Source organism: Thermothelomyces heterothallicus, assembly GCF_042370625.1.
Source record: "Thermothelomyces heterothallicus CBS 202.75 unplaced genomic scaffold P884_scaffold_6, whole genome shotgun sequence".
In the NCBI taxonomy this organism is placed as follows: domain Eukaryota; kingdom Fungi; phylum Ascomycota; class Sordariomycetes; order Sordariales; family Chaetomiaceae; genus Thermothelomyces; species Thermothelomyces heterothallicus.
Window position 1 is genome coordinate 547837 of NW_027192567.1, and position 17512 is coordinate 565348.

At 54.5% G+C, this 17512-nt stretch overlaps 7 protein-coding genes across 7 annotated transcripts; 1 reads left to right on the top strand and 6 right to left on the bottom strand.

Annotated features, from left to right (window-relative positions):
- Window positions 1-127: 127 nt before the first annotated feature.
- Window positions 128-1956, bottom strand: P884DRAFT_196239 (uncharacterized protein; the record flags this gene model as incomplete). Its single annotated transcript, XM_069437965.1, has 4 exons — window positions 128-1054; window position 1077; window positions 1359-1679; window positions 1781-1956. The coding sequence occupies 4 exons, from the start codon at window positions 1954-1956 to the stop codon at window positions 128-130; spliced, it is 1425 nt and encodes a 474-aa protein (XP_069299236.1).
- Window positions 1957-2459: 503 nt separating this feature from the next.
- Window positions 2460-2927, bottom strand: P884DRAFT_196344 (uncharacterized protein; the record flags this gene model as incomplete). Its single annotated transcript, XM_069437976.1, has 3 exons — window positions 2460-2606; window positions 2686-2825; window positions 2900-2927. The coding sequence occupies 3 exons, from the start codon at window positions 2925-2927 to the stop codon at window positions 2460-2462; spliced, it is 315 nt and encodes a 104-aa protein (XP_069299237.1).
- A 1280-nt stretch (window positions 2928-4207) lies between these two features.
- Window positions 4208-5689, bottom strand: P884DRAFT_257190 (concanavalin A-like lectin/glucanase domain-containing protein). The gene has a single exon (XM_069441126.1). It carries the CDS (start codon window positions 5329-5331, stop codon window positions 4408-4410), a length of 924 nt encoding a protein of 307 aa, XP_069299238.1. The 5' UTR covers window positions 5332-5689; the 3' UTR covers window positions 4208-4407.
- A 622-nt stretch (window positions 5690-6311) lies between these two features.
- P884DRAFT_283668 (glycoside hydrolase family 31 protein) lies at window positions 6312-9573 on the bottom strand. Its single transcript, XM_069443677.1, has 2 exons — window positions 9411-9573; window positions 6312-9358 (listed from the first exon to the last, which is right to left on the bottom strand). The coding sequence occupies exons 1-2, from the start codon at window positions 9493-9495 to the stop codon at window positions 6495-6497; spliced, it is 2949 nt and encodes a 982-aa protein (XP_069299239.1). The 5' UTR covers window positions 9496-9573; the 3' UTR covers window positions 6312-6494.
- A 1091-nt stretch (window positions 9574-10664) lies between these two features.
- P884DRAFT_268236 (nucleoside diphosphate kinase) lies at window positions 10665-11563 on the top strand (the record flags this gene model as incomplete). The annotated part of the gene is made up of 7 exons (XM_069442179.1): window positions 10665-10684; window positions 10822-10852; window positions 10915-10958; window positions 11015-11073; window positions 11132-11176; window positions 11232-11297; window positions 11370-11563. The coding sequence occupies 7 exons, from the start codon at window positions 10665-10667 to the stop codon at window positions 11561-11563; spliced, it is 459 nt and encodes a 152-aa protein (XP_069299240.1).
- A 335-nt stretch (window positions 11564-11898) lies between these two features.
- On the bottom strand, window positions 11899-12355 carry P884DRAFT_112195 (uncharacterized protein). The gene has a single exon (XM_069437087.1). The coding sequence runs from the start codon at window positions 12280-12282 to the stop codon at window positions 12040-12042; it is 243 nt and encodes an 80-aa protein (XP_069299241.1). The 5' UTR covers window positions 12283-12355; the 3' UTR covers window positions 11899-12039.
- Window positions 12356-12956: 601 nt separating this feature from the next.
- Window positions 12957-15519, bottom strand: P884DRAFT_276143 (Mechanosensitive ion channel-domain-containing protein; the record flags this gene model as incomplete). Its single annotated transcript, XM_069442918.1, has 2 exons — window positions 12957-13859; window positions 13921-15519. 2 exons carry the CDS (start codon window positions 15517-15519, stop codon window positions 12957-12959), a joined length of 2502 nt encoding a protein of 833 aa, XP_069299242.1.
- Between the last annotated feature and the right edge of the window lie 1993 nt (window positions 15520-17512).

A 17512-nucleotide genomic window follows, 5' to 3' on the forward strand; every position in this document is an offset into this window, starting at 1 on the left:
TAGCTGAATCCCTGTCTGGCGCCTTTATCAAAACGAGCGGCTAATGTGGTAATCCATGTCTGTCGCTTCACCGTTATAGATCGTTCGGATAAGGAGAGGAATGGCCGTAGGGAAACGAAAGTAGCGGCTAGTCATCCGGATCCGGACATGGCCAGATCCGGCTTCCCGTAGCACGCTGAACAATGCTTCCGCCATTGCCCGGCCTAGACAAACCCAGCTTACTCGGCGACCCAATGCTTTTTTTCCTGCGCAGCCCGGCGAAGAGCGACTTGCCGTGCCCCTTGCCCGCCTGTGGACTGGATTTGGGACGGGCAGCAACGTCAACATGCCCTGCGCGATTAGGAGATCGTCTCGCACCCCGCCGTTCCAGCTCGCCCAACGGTGCGGTCTCAAAGCACGGGGGATGATGATGGGGTGGAAAACCGCCTTGCAATGACTCTTCATTCTTCGGTTCGCTGGAAAAGACTGTTCGCTTGGGCGGTGTGAAAAGAGCAATGCCGCGGTCGAGTCCGCTGCCAGTTGTGGGTAAGTAGCGACCGGCTGACATCCTCTCTTCTACCGGAAAGGAATCACCTTGGGACTTTGGAGACGTCTCATAATCAGATACGGAATAGCTAACCGAACCGGAATTCTCATCCCCAACGAGATCAGTGGCTGACTCAGAGGGGGCAAGCTGAACAACTCGTGCAACGCCAATGTCGACTTCCTCGGGGTCGAGAGAATCTTCCTCCAGATCTCGCAGGAGCGAAGGCGTTATCGACGGAGTAGCCGATGTAGCCGATGTTGCCGATGCTGAAGAAGACCGTCTTGAGCGCCGATTGGGCTCCTCCGAGGGAAGCTGCGGGAGAGGGCGCTGCAGATAGGACTCGAGATATGCGTCGCGGAGCGCCTTGCTCGGCTGAGGGACTTTGGCATTGGACGATATGACTGGAAAGAGCTCTGGAGGGCTTTTGAGGTGGTAACCTGCTGACTCCGAGTTTCCCAGAACTGTCACCCCTCTGCTACGCTCGTGAAAGACGGCTTCGTCCGTGTTATCCGACCGGAATGACCCGCCCTCCGATGCGTCGTCTAGTGACTCTTCATCCTCCTGTGCGTTGGCAAGAATGCGAAGAACCTTAGGAGAAATGGAGCAGAGAAGCTCGAGTTCGGTTTCGGGAATGAGATTCAGCTCCTTGAGGTTGTCCAAGGAGCGATAATGAAACCGGAAGGTGGCAAAAGGTGAGTCTTTTGCATCAAGCAGATGCCAGTCATAGAAACAGGCATCTTGCGGCTGATCAACGAGGCCAACGCTGGGTATGCTAGCAAGCACAAATCGATGATGAGTAGGAGAAACCTGAGAACTATCGCAAAATACTCACGCAATTCCGTAGCCCTCCCGATGCCTAAACTCTTCCAACCTAGGTGCGCGAGCACGTCTCTCTCTCGCCCGGAATACCTGGATCTCGATAAGGCCGCCGTCCTCGGCGACAGACTTGTGCTCCTGACCAGGTAGGAACACAAAGTTGCGACCTTCGAATCCGACCTGGCCATGGCAGAGCTCAGAGGGTGCCCATAGGGACTTGGTAACCTTCCCCTTCGGTCGAACGACCGGATCGATTCCCCAAGCGGCAATGGGACGGCCGTTCATGTAGAGCCGGAAGAAAATGTACTTGCAGGGAGTAGATGGCGCAGTGTTGATGCTGTAATCAATGGCAAATGAAGAACCTAAAATTATCAGGCTGCCCTTGCTGCATGAGTGCCTCGAGTGGCATGGAACGGAGTTAACTTACCTGGAACCGACGGTATGTAAACGGCCACCATCGGACCGGTCTTGCGCTGTGAAGCCTGACCGTTCTGGCAGCTCAAGAGAGCACCTAGGAGCCGAGCCGATGTACCTTCCGGGTGTGGGTATTCGGGAATCGGCTCGTTAGACGGTATTGTGGTCAGCGAAAGCTCGACGCCGCGGAGACATGGCATTTTGTGTTGTTTCAGCGAGGACAAGCCAACTGCGACTGGAGAGCATTGACAGCAAAGTTGAATACAGGAAGTGATGATGGAGAAGTTCCGTAGCAAGCTTAGAGTGGGCGAGGATAAATTTGGGTTGGGGGAAACAACTGCCCGAGCAAAGGCGGCCGTGGCAGTGACTGGCGGGCCGGGGAAGGCACATCGGATGAATGGCCTGATGCCGCCGATTCCAGATGCCACCGGCGAACTACAGTTCAGCATCTGGAGCTCCCCCAGAGCATTGCCTCCAGCCGCTGATGGTCCTTTGAGGGTATGAAATAACTGGGGTGACAAAGAGGACCTATTCCGCGCAGCACTCGGTTGCAGGGCACTCTACACCCATTGACTGGCGTGGCTCGCCTAAGAACAACAGTCATTCAGTTTCGGCAACATCGCAGCCTCTTCAAGATAAGACGCCAATGGGCATCCAAATATGCACAGAATTGGATGGCAATCGCAGTTCTGTCGGCAGTGCTCTAGCTCGACCCCAGCACCTTCTTGGTATCCTCCTCCTTGTCTAGCAACCCAAGATTCCGTATTTGGCCAGCCGTTGGGGGATTCTCCTGCAGCTTCTTGGCTTCGGACTGTCGGTAGGCAGCTTGTAGCATCTTTACCCTCGCAGCCTGTAGAGCAAAGCAAGACGGGTCAGCCAGGGCTGTGCGAGAGATTTGTGAGACAAAGGTTCGACGAGGGGCGGCGGACCTCTTTCCGGTGGTGCAGGCATTCGTAGTAGTCCTCCATCGCGGGCACACACTTTCGCTTGCCCGCGCCATCTTCCTCGGCACCGTTGATAACGTAGCACGAGAGCAGCTCCTGCCAGAAGGGAAAGCAGCGGGACGGGCCTGCGACGAGACAATCAGCGGAAATGCGAATTTCGTGCATTGTTTGAGCCATTGAGTCGCGCGATAACACTTACCCCCGTTCAAGCCGTATCCTGAGGCCATGGCGGGCTGTGTTAAACGATTCGATGTGGTCTTGAAGTTAAGGTACACCGGGGCGAGTCGCTCGTGTTGCTCGTTGGTGTCGTCGGCGATTGAACCTGAGTGCACGGACCGGCGGCAGCTTGGTTCCGGGCACTTGGCGCCGAGAGCATAACGTTAACGCCACAGGACTGACTTACAAGCCACATGCCACATGATTGGATATGCACCGCCGCACTATCTCGGCTGTAGAGCAGGAGAGGCATGATCGCATGCCTCAATGCTATTTAAAGGTTGTATGGAAATAGATATAGAAATCTAGAAAGCATGTACTTTACAACAAACCCTGGACATTGACGCCTTTTCAGCGAGAACAAAAATACCACGAGCATACTTAATCACATCCCAAAGAATAGAGAATAATTAAACGACTAATTAGCTCCGTCAGACATTGCCAGATCACATTGACACGGGCAAGAGATCCTGGAAGGAGGAAAAGGAATTATGAACCTCTCTCTGTTCTATGTTCTCAATATTTTGTTTTAATACGCTTAGAGACCTAAACACGTCAGTAAGAACTCACCGGTTAAGCGCAAGTATTTAGCCAGTTAGCAACGGAGGAGTCTTTGGCTCGCTAGTCCTCACGTTCTCTTCCTGTGTCGATATGTCGATACGAGCTTATAGTTTAGGTCGTTGACTACTTGACTTTGATGCAAGGTCGGCATCGTTCACCATAGCAAGGCTTCCGCAGCCTCTTCATTGACCCAGCTACGGATGATTTGATCCTATTTGAGTTCGGCGCGTCGGCCAAGAAGAACTGCGTCAAACCCTGCCCCGTATCGCTCCTTGACGCTGAAGCGCCGCCAGTCCAAGCTCATGCTGGACTTTTATGCTCCTAAACGAACCGAGAGAGCGGCCAGAATGAGAGGCAAGACCACGTGGGACGGGGGCGGCCGGCCAATCTCGCGGGCAAGAGAGGGGGAGGAGTGACTACAGGAACAGCAGGAATTGTACACATGGGCGAGTGTGAGATATGAATATGGATTAATAATGGAATAAGCTGATAGAAAATGGGGCTACAGAGTCTTTCTGGATGTACAAAAAAACGAACAATCAGACACTGATGCCCCGCGGTCAATGGAAAATTTAAATCTTCCTGGGTTGCTCCTTCTTACTTGGAGAGCTATTAGGCAGCAGTGCTACGCAATATGCGAAAAGGCCAGAGAAGATTAACAGTTCAGGGGATTCAATCGAACTTAGTGCCAAAGTCTTTGTCTGTCCATGTATAGCGAACCTATTATTTTCTCCGTTGTATTGTCTCTCTTTTCTATAGTTATGTCTCATTTCAAGCCTAATTAGTACCTTCCGGAGGGCCATCATATTCTTCCAAATTACTACCAGTTACTTATAGTATCCTTGCCCTCCAATAATCGTTGCAAAATGATTAATTACACCCCGCTACTCGTTCATACATTAAGACATTACTTAACAGAACCAACTGTACCTAGTTGTCGCCTACCGCCCTCGCGCACTTTACGTTCCTATCATCAACCACCTCACAGCTCGTCAATCGTCCGCCCTGCGCTTCGAGTTGGATATCCAGTACTTCGGCGCCTGTGAGATCTTTCTCCGTTCCATCGTCGAGCGTGATCCCGCTGTTAAACGTGACGCTCGTAAAGTTGGCCAGCGCCGTTGGGAATTCGGGCCGGCCCTGGAGCGGAAAGTCCTCGACCATCCAGGCGGCCTCGCCGCGGCACAGCTTCTGCCCGCCCGCCTCCGCCGGCAGCACCTTCCGCACCTTCCTGACCGGCACAGCGCCCTCGTCGGCGCGGGTCACGTTCCGCCCAAAGTTCTCGGCCACCACCGCGATCTCCTCCCCGCCCGCAGGTCCCGCCTCGAGCGTGAGCCGCACCAGGTCCCCCTCCCCGACGGGGAACCCGCCGCCAAACCCGACCACGTCGGCCTGCCCGGGCCCCTGGTACCACGCGAACGGGGTCTGCTGTCCGCCGAGCGTGCCGTCCCAGAAGATGTCCACCCCGGCGCGCAGCGAGCCGCCGGCCCCGCAGGCGTCGGTAGCGCTGTCGATGCCCACCCAGAAGGACGCGGCATACTCGCCGACTGTGTTGTTGGCCGTCGGGCCCGCCGTGGGCATCTTGGCCGCGGGGATACGGATTGTCGTGCGGACGGTGGACAGGTCGTTGTCCGGGAGCCCAAGAATCGCGCCGCCTTTGGTGGATTCTGTGGAGGATGCGAGGAAGCGGAAGTTCTTGCCGGAGGTGCTGATGGGGGTAAAGGTGTGGAGGAGGCGGAGGGGGGCGTGATGTTGCGGGTTCATGCCGCGGGTACGGGGTGAGTAACCTGGAATGGCGGGCGTCGCGGCTGCGTAGGCACCGCTGGCCAGGAGAGTGAGAACGACGGTGGGTTTCATGTCAACGTAGAATCAAGGGGAATGCGCCTCTTGATGGTGACGGTGGGGAGGGAGACTTTGAGTGAGCCAGAATCAAGAGAGGATAAACGAGCGGGAAGTGGAATGTCTAAACGACATCCAACAATGATGGTGGATGGAGAGGAGGGGTAAACCTGTTCAAAAGAAGACAAACGAGTGAATAATTAACCCCAAAAGTAAGTTGGCAGATCGTCGCCCCTTTTGCCGATCAGAGACACAACGAAGACCAAGAAACAAACGGCAGAGTGGCGGTTCAACCCCTTTAAAGAGTCCGCTTCAGGCAGGGACACACCTCGAAACTCGAGCTGTGATCCAATCAACTGGCGTCAGGTCTGCACTGGGGACAGCCGCATCCAACCCAAGATTCAAACCGGAACATGCCAACGCCACGCATCAGCGTCACATTTCCCAGGTCGCACCACATCACCGCGACAGCCGGGCGTATCGGGTCAGGGGAAATTGAAGGGTGGTCCCGATCCGCCACTGACATACCTTGAACACCCCCCACTGCATTCCACAATTCAGTTATCGATAGTTCAACACGAACATGGCTTGCACAGCCGCCGCGGCATCGCACAAGCAGATCGCCCAACAGCGCGCCCCCAGTCAGGACAGGACCCTGCAGCACTCGCAGTCCCCCAGTCCAAGCCGCTTGACAGGGCACCAGGAAATCTTGCCTCTACTTGTATATGCATACTTCCGCTTCCCCCCATTTGCGCTAGGATCTCAGGGCTGCAACGAGAAATGTATAGGACTTTGTAATGGGATACTTTGTACGAACATAACAGAACTTGGATCAATCATGGTGCGCAGTGATTGCAATATATCGGTTACTGAGTTCCAACCATGCATGTCCACGCTGCACCTCGCCGCTGTCGACAACCGATGATTAGGCAAACCACAGCCGTTACGAGGTCGCACGGCATGGACGAGGCAAGACCTTAGTAGGGCTCAGAATATCAACAAGCAACTGCGTGGCATCAACATGTCAAAGGTACTGTACCAACCTTGGGTTCAAAAACAGGATGCTTGCGAGGCTCCACCATGCCCGACATAACGGGGCCCAAAACAAAAAGCTGGATATTAATACGAGAGAGAACCTACTCCAACAAAACTACGCACAAGCCCAGTACACTGGGTGGAAATCAAAACTCGACCTTCCAATCCGCCCCGATCCTCACGCCCACCTTCTTGATCACCGCGAACGCGGCTCTGCCCTGCCCAGCAGGCGTAAACTCCATCTTGGCCTCCCAGGCCTTGCCCTCGCTCTCTACCTTGACGCTCTTCTTGCCCGCCCAGCTGGCCGGCGCGCCGACCACCACGATCTTGTCCACGCCCACGGAGCGCATCTGCTTCATCCACGCGCCCTCCTGGATCGAGGCCGCGTCGCGGCCCTCGGCATCCACCGAGCGGAGGCTCCTGGCCGCGCCGTCGTAGACGAACCGGCGGTGGATGTACTGGCCGTTCTGGTACTCAAACGAGTCTCCGTCGTCGACGTACAGGTCGCCCTCGGCGACCTTGTTTTCCCGCGGCACCGTCACGACGAGCGTGTAGTCGTCCCAGCGCATGAGCGCGCTCGAGCGCCGCGGCACGTCGCGGCGCGCAAACACGTGCCCGCCGCGCATCAGCAGCGGGATCTTCTCCATCGGCGCATCCAGCGTGACCGTCTTGCCCTTGACGGTCGGGATGACCTGGTACGTAAAGTAGTCATAGTAGACCTCGCCGTCGGGGATCCACACATCGACCGTCGTCTTCTCCCTCTCCGTGACGGGCTTGGCGAGCAGGCCCGTGTTGCCGACGAAGAACTGGTCCTCGATAGCGAGGCCGGCCTCCTCGGACGGGTGCGTGTAGAACATGGGCTTGATAATGGGCGTGCCGTCCAGATGGGCGTGCCGGAACGCAGTGTACCACGACGGCAGCAGGCTGTAGCGCAGCCGAAGCGCCGCGGTGATGATGGTCGTGTACGGCTCGCCGGCGAGGTATGGCTCGCGGCGTCGCGCATCGATGTGCGCGTGCCCCCGGAAGAAGGGGTAGAAGGCGCCGGCTTGGTACCACCGCGTCAAGAGCTCCTTCTCCGGGTTGCCAAAGAAGCCGCCGACGTCGGCGCCCGAGAAGGGGAAGCCCGAAATACCCTGGTTGAGGACCATGGGAATCGATGCCTTGAGGTGGTCCCAGGCAGCCTGGTTGTCGCCGGTCCACATGGCGCCGACCCGCTGCGAGCCGGCAAAGAAGGACCGGGTCAGCACGAACGGGCGGCGGAGCTCGCCGGGCTTCCGGGTGAGGAGCGCGTGGTAGGTCGCGTTGTGGAACGTCAGGCCATTCAGGTTGTGCACGTCGCGGTGTTCCCAGTTTCCGTCGTGGAGGTTGTCCTTGGGCATGGTGGTTTCGGGACCGTTGAAGACCGACGGCTCGTTCATGTCGTTCCAGATCCACGTGTTTTCCATGGTGCCCTTGAATTTGTCATACTTGAAAAGCGACGACCACCACTCGCGCGCAGCCGGACTGAAGGCGTCGATCCAGTGAGACGAGCCTGGCCAGCACCAGCCCTCGAAGAGGTTGCCGTCTTTGTTCTTTACGCCGAGTTCCTTGGACTTTAGCTCTGCCACGACGGGGTAATTGTCGGTATTCTTGATGTGCGGATCAATGATGGTAACCAGCTTCCTGCCGTGACTGTCCAGCTGCTTGCCCATGCCGATGGGGTCTGTAAACGAGTGTTTGTCCCAGGTAAAGTACTTCTTCTCGTCGGTGTACTCGATGTCGAGCCAAATGACGTCGTACGGAATCTTGAACTTGTCCATCTTGCGGTCCACATCCCTTACGTCCTCGTCCGAGACGTAGTTCCAACGGCACTGATGGTATCCGAGAGCGAACTCCTGGGGCATTGCAGTGGTGCCAGTGAGCTCACCGTACCTGGCGGTCAAATCCTTGGGCGTCGGGCCGAGGAAGACAAAAACGTCCAGCAGACCGCTCTCGGAGAACCAGTGGGTATGCGTGTTGGTCCTGGCCTTGCCGCCGAGAGAGAGCGGGTTTTTGGAGTCTTTCGCCTTGGTGATGTCAACCCACGTCTCCGCGGCATTCAGCCAGAAAACGCCCACACTCGAGTCCTTGCGATGGGCCTGCATGAAAGGAATAGAGCCATAGAGCGTCATTGGGCTATCGAGGATGTACTCGAAAACGTCAGCATTGTACATCCTGTACGGCTCCTGGTAGTTGCCCTCGCCGCCACGGGTCTGCTTCAGCGACAGCGAGCTGGCATGGGAGGGGATGCCGTAGACGTGTTCGTAGCCGAGGAAGGTGATGTCAAGACCGACGCTCTCCGGGCCACGAGGCTTGGTATCGGTGTTGCCGCCAAATGTCTCCTCCCACCAGGTAGACTCATCCTCTCCCTTGGGCTCCTCCTTTGCCTCCTCTGCCTTATTCTCTTCAGTCGAATCGCCGTCCTTCTTCTCGGGCTCCGGTTTGTCAACCTTTGGCCTCCAGTGCTCGATGTTTAGAAGGCCCTGGTCGTTGAGTTTGACGTGGCTGATGCCGTCCCGCTTGAAGTCGATGCTGAAGGGAGAGAATTTGATGGTTGCCTCGAACTTGGAGGTTGGCCCGTACTTGACGGTAATCTGCGTCTTGTCCTCATAATCGACCTTGGCCTCCTTGTCCAAAGTCACCCCTCCAACAATGGCCCATTTCTCTGCCTCGTTATAGCGCTCTTTCCTCGCTTTGCTGCCATGGCGCAACTCAATCTCTCCTTTCTGGCGCTTCTCTTCGTCCACCGTGACTCGCGCTGTTCCAGACTCAAAGAAAGAGACGGTAATGGGAAGCCGAACCGTCTCACCGCTGTTGGTGGTCTTCAAGATCACAGCCTGGTACTGGCCATCTTTGAACGATCCGGAATCGGGTGCGACATTGTAGGGTGACGCCCAGGAGCTCGTGGCGAGGGCGTGGTCGGCGAATTCGCGGTTGCGCTTACAAAAGCCCGATTGATGGCACTTTTTGAAGTCATGCTCCTTGACGGCGACTACTATCGTCAACTCGGTCGTCTGGTGGCATCATATGCTTGCGAGACTCACCTGCAGGTGCAAATGCTGCAGAAAATGCGGACAGCAGGCCAAGGTAGGCCGTCCACCGCGAGGACAATGGGCCTGGGACGTGCATGTTGGCCGTCCTCGACACCCTTGTTACAGCAAGACGCGATTGCTGATCAAGATGACCAAATCTAGGAAAACTAAAAAGAAGAAAGGAGAAAGGGCGATTATGTCACCCGTCGCCTTCATCGAGAGACCTCCGGGGTCGTAGAGGTGCTCAATGGTTGCTCGACAATGAACCAGTGTTTGTTTCAAGGTGTCTGGTTTACACGAGATCAATGGAAGCTAACCCATCTCTAGTTGAAAGCTGGCAACCCAGATTGGCCACCTTGCAGCGGGCGCCAGCCCCGCAAATTGGACCCCTGCGACCCATCAGCACCCTTTATCCGGTCTCGTCTCAAAATGGAATACGGAGTATCTCATAACTGAATACCTGCAGTATTACCATGTTCTAACCATCTAGGGCATTCATGTTCTTTCATAACCACAGGTCGTTGCCTTGGTTGAAGTAGAGACTAAAGATCGCTTCAGTAGCACAGAGGAGAGAAACGATCTCGTAGTGATCTCTCAAACGTGTCTGAAATCCGGGGGCTTGGAGGGTGATCCTGGTACCAGCGGAGACGGCGGTAAATATCGTTTACAGTATGTACAGATACCTATGGACGGATTATTGATACGTCAATGATCAACGAACAGCGTCTTCATTCAATCTCACGATATCCCAAGAACATCGTCGTTGTGCAAAGGTCATCAGCGACAGATCTTCACCATTGGAGCATCTACCTTCAATTGACCGCCGTCAGCGCAGAGTGGGCATTGTTTACCGATCCGTAGGAGGTTGTCTTGAGTCGATTCGTCAAACTTCCCTTGGAAACCTACGCGGGTCCAAATTGCTGGTCAACCGACGCAAAGATGGAAGAAGCAAAACAGCGGAAACCGAGTGGAACGTCGGTCAGGGAGGCGGATGGCCAACAACAACAACGAAAACAACAACAGAGAGCTCGGGTACCATTCCGGAGCTTCTCTCTCAGCTTCGGCATGTATGGATACCTAACGCTGGGTCTGGCCCTGTGCATGTGCGTTTATTTTTTTGGCAACCCCACCCTCGAGCTCCTCCGTGGGTGCCCCTCTTGTCCGACTCTCCTCCCGCAACAAATTCCTCAACCTCCTCTCTCCACACAACTTTCTCAACACCAGCCGGTTTTCGAACCACCTGCAAAAGCTCAACAACCCGTCACCATGTCGACCACCGAGCGGACGTAAGTGTCTCTGCTTCGCTGAGCCAGGACTTTGCCATTTTGCAGAGCGGCTACCCCTCCATTATTACCCCGCCATCTGCTCTTCCCAGATCAACTACCCCGCCATCTGGCACGATCATGGATTGACACGACCACAGCTTCATTGCTATCAAGCCCGATGGCGTCCAGGTACGTCGCTTTGGCACGCATTTTGTTTTCTGACGACGTCAATCTAACTCGGCGCAATGTAGCGTGGCCTCGTTGGCAACATCATCAGCCGCTTCGAGGCCCGGGGGTAAGACCGGTCAAGTCTTGGAAGTCACGGTTCTTAGCGCTCACTCCAGAACACAGCTTCAAGCTCGTCGCTCTGAAGCTCGTCAAGCCCGGCAAGGAGCACCTCGAGAAGCACTGTGGGTTCCTGACCTCGGTTTCGTCAACTTCGAACTCCGACACTAACCCAGAACACAGATGCCGACCTGTCGTCTAAGCCCTTCTTCGCCGGCCTCGTCGAGTGTATGCCATCCAGCTCGCCACATATTGGAATCTTTACTCACATCTTACTCTATAGACATGAACAGCGGCCCCATCGTCGCTATGGTCTGGGAGGGTCTTGATGCCGTCAAGACCGGCCGCGGTACGGAAACCTTTCCTGCTTGCCCCATAATCCTAAGCTAACATTATTTTTTTTATTTTTTATTTTTTGCAGCAATGCTCGGTGCCACCAACCCCCTCGCCTCTGCCCCGGGCACCATCCGCGGCGACTTCTCTCTCCAGACCGGCCGCAACGTCTGCCACGGATCTGACAGCGTGGAGAACGCCGAGAAGGAAATCGCTCTGTGGTTCAACAAGGAGGACCTCATCAGCTGGGAGTCTGCCCAGAAGGCTTGGATCTACGAGTAAATCCATACTCATCCAAAAAGTTGATAACAACCATGAACGACATAGTGGGTCGAGTCTGCTGTTAGGGCGCCAGGACTTGCGCAGGACGAGTCATCACACTACAGAGATCTGACTCTACCTCAATCCACATGTCCGTAACTACTGGTAGCACCTTGCCAGATTTTTCATCGGTGTGTGTGTGTGTGTGTGTGTGTGTGTGTGTGTGTGTGTGTGTGTGTGTGTGTGTGTGTGTGTGTGTGTGTGTGAACGTGGCTGTCTGCTTGAACGGGTCGGGTTCTTCTCTTCACATGGATTTTTGACCCTTACTTGCTAAGTATACCCTGGAGCATCATGGAAGTTCTCTAGAGCAGTTTGGTCGAAGCAGTGGTCTCTGTACATCATCCCCCGCCCGTATCGGCAAGAACTAGGTACCTTGATCTTCTCTGCGAATCATCATCTCTATTCTCTCTGCCTCTATACTTCTCGCCGGGCTGGGCTTATAGTAACGCAGGAGAATACCCGCTATCGTGCCCGTTGAAGTCAATAATCTCCCTAATTTGTCTCCTGTCGGCTTGTTCAAGGTTTGTTCTTTTTTTTTTTTTTTTTTGGCCTCGCAAATTGTGATTGTTCGCGCCGCCCGATCCTCTGACAATGGACCTGCCTGTCGGTAAAAGCATCACCAGAGTCAACAGAGTTGTCTTGTGCGGTGACCCGTAGCGTCTGGCTGCATTGCATGTCATCCCTGGTAGTATAGTACTTTGTCTTCGTCGCCGCCTAGGAGACGGGTTCCATGGTGGACCATCGATGCGAGTTCCAAGTTGGGCGGGGAAGTCAAGGAATTCAATCTTGGGGGTTTGGTGGAGAAAAAGGGCCGGGGGGTGGTTAAATAAACCTAAAAGATGTTTTAATTGGGAACTGGAACAATACTGTAGAGCCGTGGTCGTTCAGTTACAGGAGCACGAACATCGATTGAGAGAACAAATATGTCGGAGGCTCAGTCCTAGACTACTACAATATGAACGCTTGAGTAGAATTCGACGTACAAAAGTCATTTCAAACTCGGTCTATATGGTTATTGTTGTCAACTCCATCTTGAAAGTAAATAGTTACAGATTAGCATTCTTCGCCCTCTCCTTCTCAGCATGGTCTTGGGATTCCTTCATTTTAAACACAATTCTACCTTTTCCCCTATCTCCTTAATTCACAGAAGGAATGCATTCCTCTTTCCGTTTCCCATTTCTTTCTTTCTCACCCGATGTGAAATTAACCTTTACTTGTAAAACAATTTCAAATAGCACACTTGTAAGGCCCAATGACATATTACAGATGAAGTTAAAAATAGACTATCTTCGAAGAATATAGGTTTATATCATGTAATAGATAGGCGTAGGCAACTCTTACGCCTTTTCCATGCTCACACGACATTGCTCATGGATCCCCGATTTGTTGATCGGCTCCTAGGCCGCCATGACCTCCGCTGTGTCGAGGACGTACTATCCATGCTTTGTTTCTTCTCGTTGCTGTCCTCCACGCTGCTGCGTAGCCTGCGCTCCTCCTCGGCCCCCTCCTCTTCCTCCTCTCTCGGTGATTGCCTGATGGACGGCAGCCGGGATATGCTGTTATCCCTCTTCCGATTGTGGAACACGTCCTGGAAGTCGACCCCCGCCTCCACTACGGCGGCCCTGCTATTGCCCCGTTTGCGCACGGTCGCCGGGGCCGGGGGCCCAGCGTCGTGGGTGGTGCTCTGGTAACTGGGGGGCGGTTGGACCTGGGTCCAATACAGCGGCATGTCGCGCATGCCGCCCGGCTGCGCGAGGCGAGGCGTCTCGAGACCCATGTCGCGCATCTGGTGCATGAGCTCGACGGCGAACTTGTTATGCCTGTTGAGGCGGAGCAGCTCATTCTGGTAGTTGCTTTTGTGGAAGAAGATAATGTTCATGCTGATGCTGCTGACCTCGTCGATGGTCTGGACTTCAGAGATGATGCGAGGCGCGTAGTCGCGCTTGTTTTGGAGGCAAAACTGGAGCATCCGGGACTTGAGCTCCTCGATCTGGGCCTCGGTGGTCCCGAAGCGGAGCTTCAGGTTGATAGGGTCGGCGAGGCCCTGGCTACGCCGCTGGTTCAGGATGAAGAGCGTGTTGAGCACCGAGTTGGGCGCTTGCACCACGTGACCCTCCATTTTCTTGAACTCGGTATACAGGAGCGAGACCTCGAGGACGTAGTAGTCGTCGCCCATCATTGTCGAGCCTGTGTTTCCGTAGATGGTGACCCTGTCGCCGACGTCGAAGGGATGCTTGACGAAAACGAAGATGATGGACTACTCTCTCGATTAGCTACATGGATCATATGTACGTACCAAACCTGAAGTAAACACTCACTTGGAGAAACTCCTGAGCCGTCGCCTGCAACAGCCATGACAGACCGAGAATGAAAGTCCCAGCCGAGGTCAGGGCTGCGGCTGCCGAATTCGAGATGATGCTGATGAACACGATAATGACAATGACCACGATGATGAACATGAAGACCTCGTCCAGCTTCTTGATGACTGAATCCAGGTCCTTGAGAGACGCCGCAATAGCCTTCTTCTCGAGGTGGATCTCGTTGCAGACCATTTCCAACTCCTCCATCGAGATGTCGCCGTTCAAGTCCTTGTCGAAGACGCTGAAACACCCCTCGGCGTCCTCCTGCGTGGGGAACGCGGGGAACAGGTCTTCGACCGTGATGGTCGACTTTCCCGGTTGGACAAAGGTGCGGTAGAAGACGCGCGCCAGCGTGTAGCTCGACTCGCTGTTGCGCAGCAGCTCAAGCACGACCTTGCGGGGGAGGTTGCCCTTGGGAAACTTGCGCCCTGTCAGGTCACCGGCCACGCGGTTGGCGGCATTCCCGACCTTACTCAAGACTTGGCGCGCGTTGTTCCGGATGTCCTTGAGCGGAGAGGAGTGCTGACCGGAGCCCCGTCTGCTAGACGGGGAAGCCCATGCCGGATCCTGCTCCTCGAGGCGAGTCTTTGCGTATGCGTACAGGGTGACGAGGTACTCGATGTGCGTGTGGTTCTCGCGGATGCGGTGGGAATAGGTGCGCAGGTGGAACGACGTGGCGATCCACTTGATCAAGATCTTTTCCACAAGGTTGAGCGTCGCAAGAACGAACAAAGCTATAATTATCTTGTAAACGACGTCGATCCAGGTGACGTAAGGGGTCTTGTTGTCCTCGTCGGGGCCAATGACCCGATGGTTTAGGATCGGATGGTACGACACCAGAACCGCCAGCAACCACAGGAACATGGCGGTGGGAAACTCGAGCTGGCGCCCAATGTCCCTCCACTTCTTGTGGTTGGTGGACCCAACCGTGTCGGCAATAAAGGCGACGATAGGGGGGAGGATGGAGGAGATGATGCGGGCCGCCCAGAGGGTGAGCCAGACGACCTCGAGCCAGATGCCGAACCATAGGAGCTGGACGCCGCCGGGGCCTCCAACGGGTTGACCCTTGCGGTTGTAGGCAAAGAGGTCGAGGAGGACGGGGATCATGATGATGATGCCGGGCGGGATAGCATAGAGAACGTAGCGGAAGATGCGGGGGAACTTCTTGAGCCAGCGCCAGAGCTTGGTGAGCCAGGTGGTCTTCGCGGGGCCGGCGGCGACGGCCGGTGTCGGGGCTGTAGTCGTGTTGAAGGCGTCCTCGACCCCCTCGTGGTGGCTCCTGGTGTTCGATCTGGGCCGCACTGAGCCGCGATCCCTGCGGTCCTCGGTCGAGACAACGCGCTCAGCACGGAGGAGTTCCAGGTCATCATGCAACCTGTTCGCGGCTTCCCTGGAATCGGACGGGCTTAGAGGTACCACGTCTGGCGCCAAGTGGTCAGGGCCAATCTTGGACTTGGTCAATTCGTCGGCTTCGGGGCTCGGATCCGAGTACGACGGCATCTGAACGTGTAATGCCGGCCTCGAGGGCGGCGGCGGCGAGTCGGCGGATGAAGCCATGATGCCGCATGAGAAGGACGACTTAGTAGAGAGCCGGAGCGGCGCGAGAAGAAAAGGGAGGAGGCCATCTCCACACAGATGAAGGGTTCAACCTTTTTTTTTTTCCTTTGTTCTTCATTTGCCTCAGCTCCGCGGGGTCTCATTGTTGCCGTTCGCGGTTCCTGGTTGCAGGGATCGGCACAGCGACCCACAAGTTGTTGTGGGACGAATGCATCTCGACCTACCCGGCACCCATTGTCCGGACTCAGGGTCGGTGGTGCTGGCTCCAGTCGGTAACGAGATCATCGAGATGTTGCACAGCGGACCGTTCCATTGCAGCAACCGGTCGCGATCAGCGGCCCTGGTTCCCCAACAGTCTTTTTGTTTCCCCCGGGCTGATAACTATATAGGGATTAGAAGAGAACCTTCGGGTCCGTGAACGGCAGCAAGGTGGACAGCCGAGAGGGCGTCTAGTGGCCAAGCAAAAGTGTAAGGAAACTGTATTGTCGGTGGATGCTCCTCCACGAGAATGTACATAACTCGGCCTCGGCACGTTAATTCCGAGTTCTCGGCAAGATGGGTTTAGTCGGAGGTTCCGGAGCCATGAATCAGGGCAAAAGGCGGCCATCCAAGGACCATGCAGTGGGTAACTGGGAGAACTTGTAATAGAAGCAAGTACAGAGTAATTAATGAACTTTGCCAGACTCGCTCCGCGGTAAATGGTAGTGGTTGTGTTGGTGGGCTGCATGACGCCCACAGTTCCTTCCCGCGTCTTTGCGACATTTCTACCTACTTTCATTTGAAATTTGGGAAGAACGGAAGGCAGCAGGTCCATGAGCTCCAGTATGTTACATGGAGGTACTGTAATCGTACTTATCCTTCTTTAGCCATGTCCACTACCTGCGCCTCTGTTATCTCGGCCGAGACTAGGTACTTTTAAAGATATTTCAGTCCTCCTTCAGTTCTCCCTTGAATTTGTTCGCCAAAATGTGGTGCTGCGAAATTTCCCCAGAGCAGTTGTATGCGTGATGACGTCATGATGTAGTCTGTAATCCGTATGTATTGTACATACAGCTTGGCGCCAATCTTCGGTCGTCTCTAGCAATTCGTGCAATTCATATTCTTACCGAACCTTATAATAACAAGAAGGTCACTACTACCGAGAACAGAGTATGTACAAACCTTGAGTACTACACTACATGAACATGTATGTAGTAGTCAGTCGCCATGATTGTGGTAACATCTATACCGCCTGAGATACCACCAGACGATTTCTTAAGTCGCAAGAAAGCTAAAGAGATAAGTTAGCCTTACGAGGCTCTGAGAAAGCTCTGATAAAGTCTTACCATTGAGCATTGATTTCTAAAGATCTTGCTCTCTTATCCATTATTACACTGCTTGCCTCTTTCTCATATACTTCACAATACCCTCTTGCCAAGCTCGCAAGCAAACAAGGTCCAAACTAGGCACTGCACAAGACCGAGAACACCTCTTAGTGTGCTTCACTTCAGACGCAACGCGCCGGCCTAAGTTGGTATGGTAGAGAAACACAAATAGTCACGTTTGAGACGGGTACTTAAGTACATTTGGAAACCGAGGCGGTTGCTGCTTAGTGTACCTTTGGTTTGTTTCGAATGCCCGCACGTCTTGCCAAAGGCTTCTTGGTGTGCAGGAATTTGCCGATTCGCCACATTGAGCTGTTCTTTGCTTTGTATATGAAGTTGTATACCGTTGAAAGATCTTGTGCCTCCTTTCGTCCGATACGGTCTAGGTTAGGGTGTATTTGTTTGTTATACCGAGTGAAACTGGCAATTCCTTTTATTCGTAAAGTATCCGAGTAGTTACACTACGCAAATAGCGTGCTGATAAGATCTCCGTAGCCACGTGGGTCTTGCTGAACCCTCTCGCACAATGTCTTAGACTGACACAGGCCAGAGCGGGGCTTGACACGAGACCCCAGAATGGCGACCTCAGGGCGAGGGTAAGGTGTGGGGAGTGCTATTGTGAATTTACA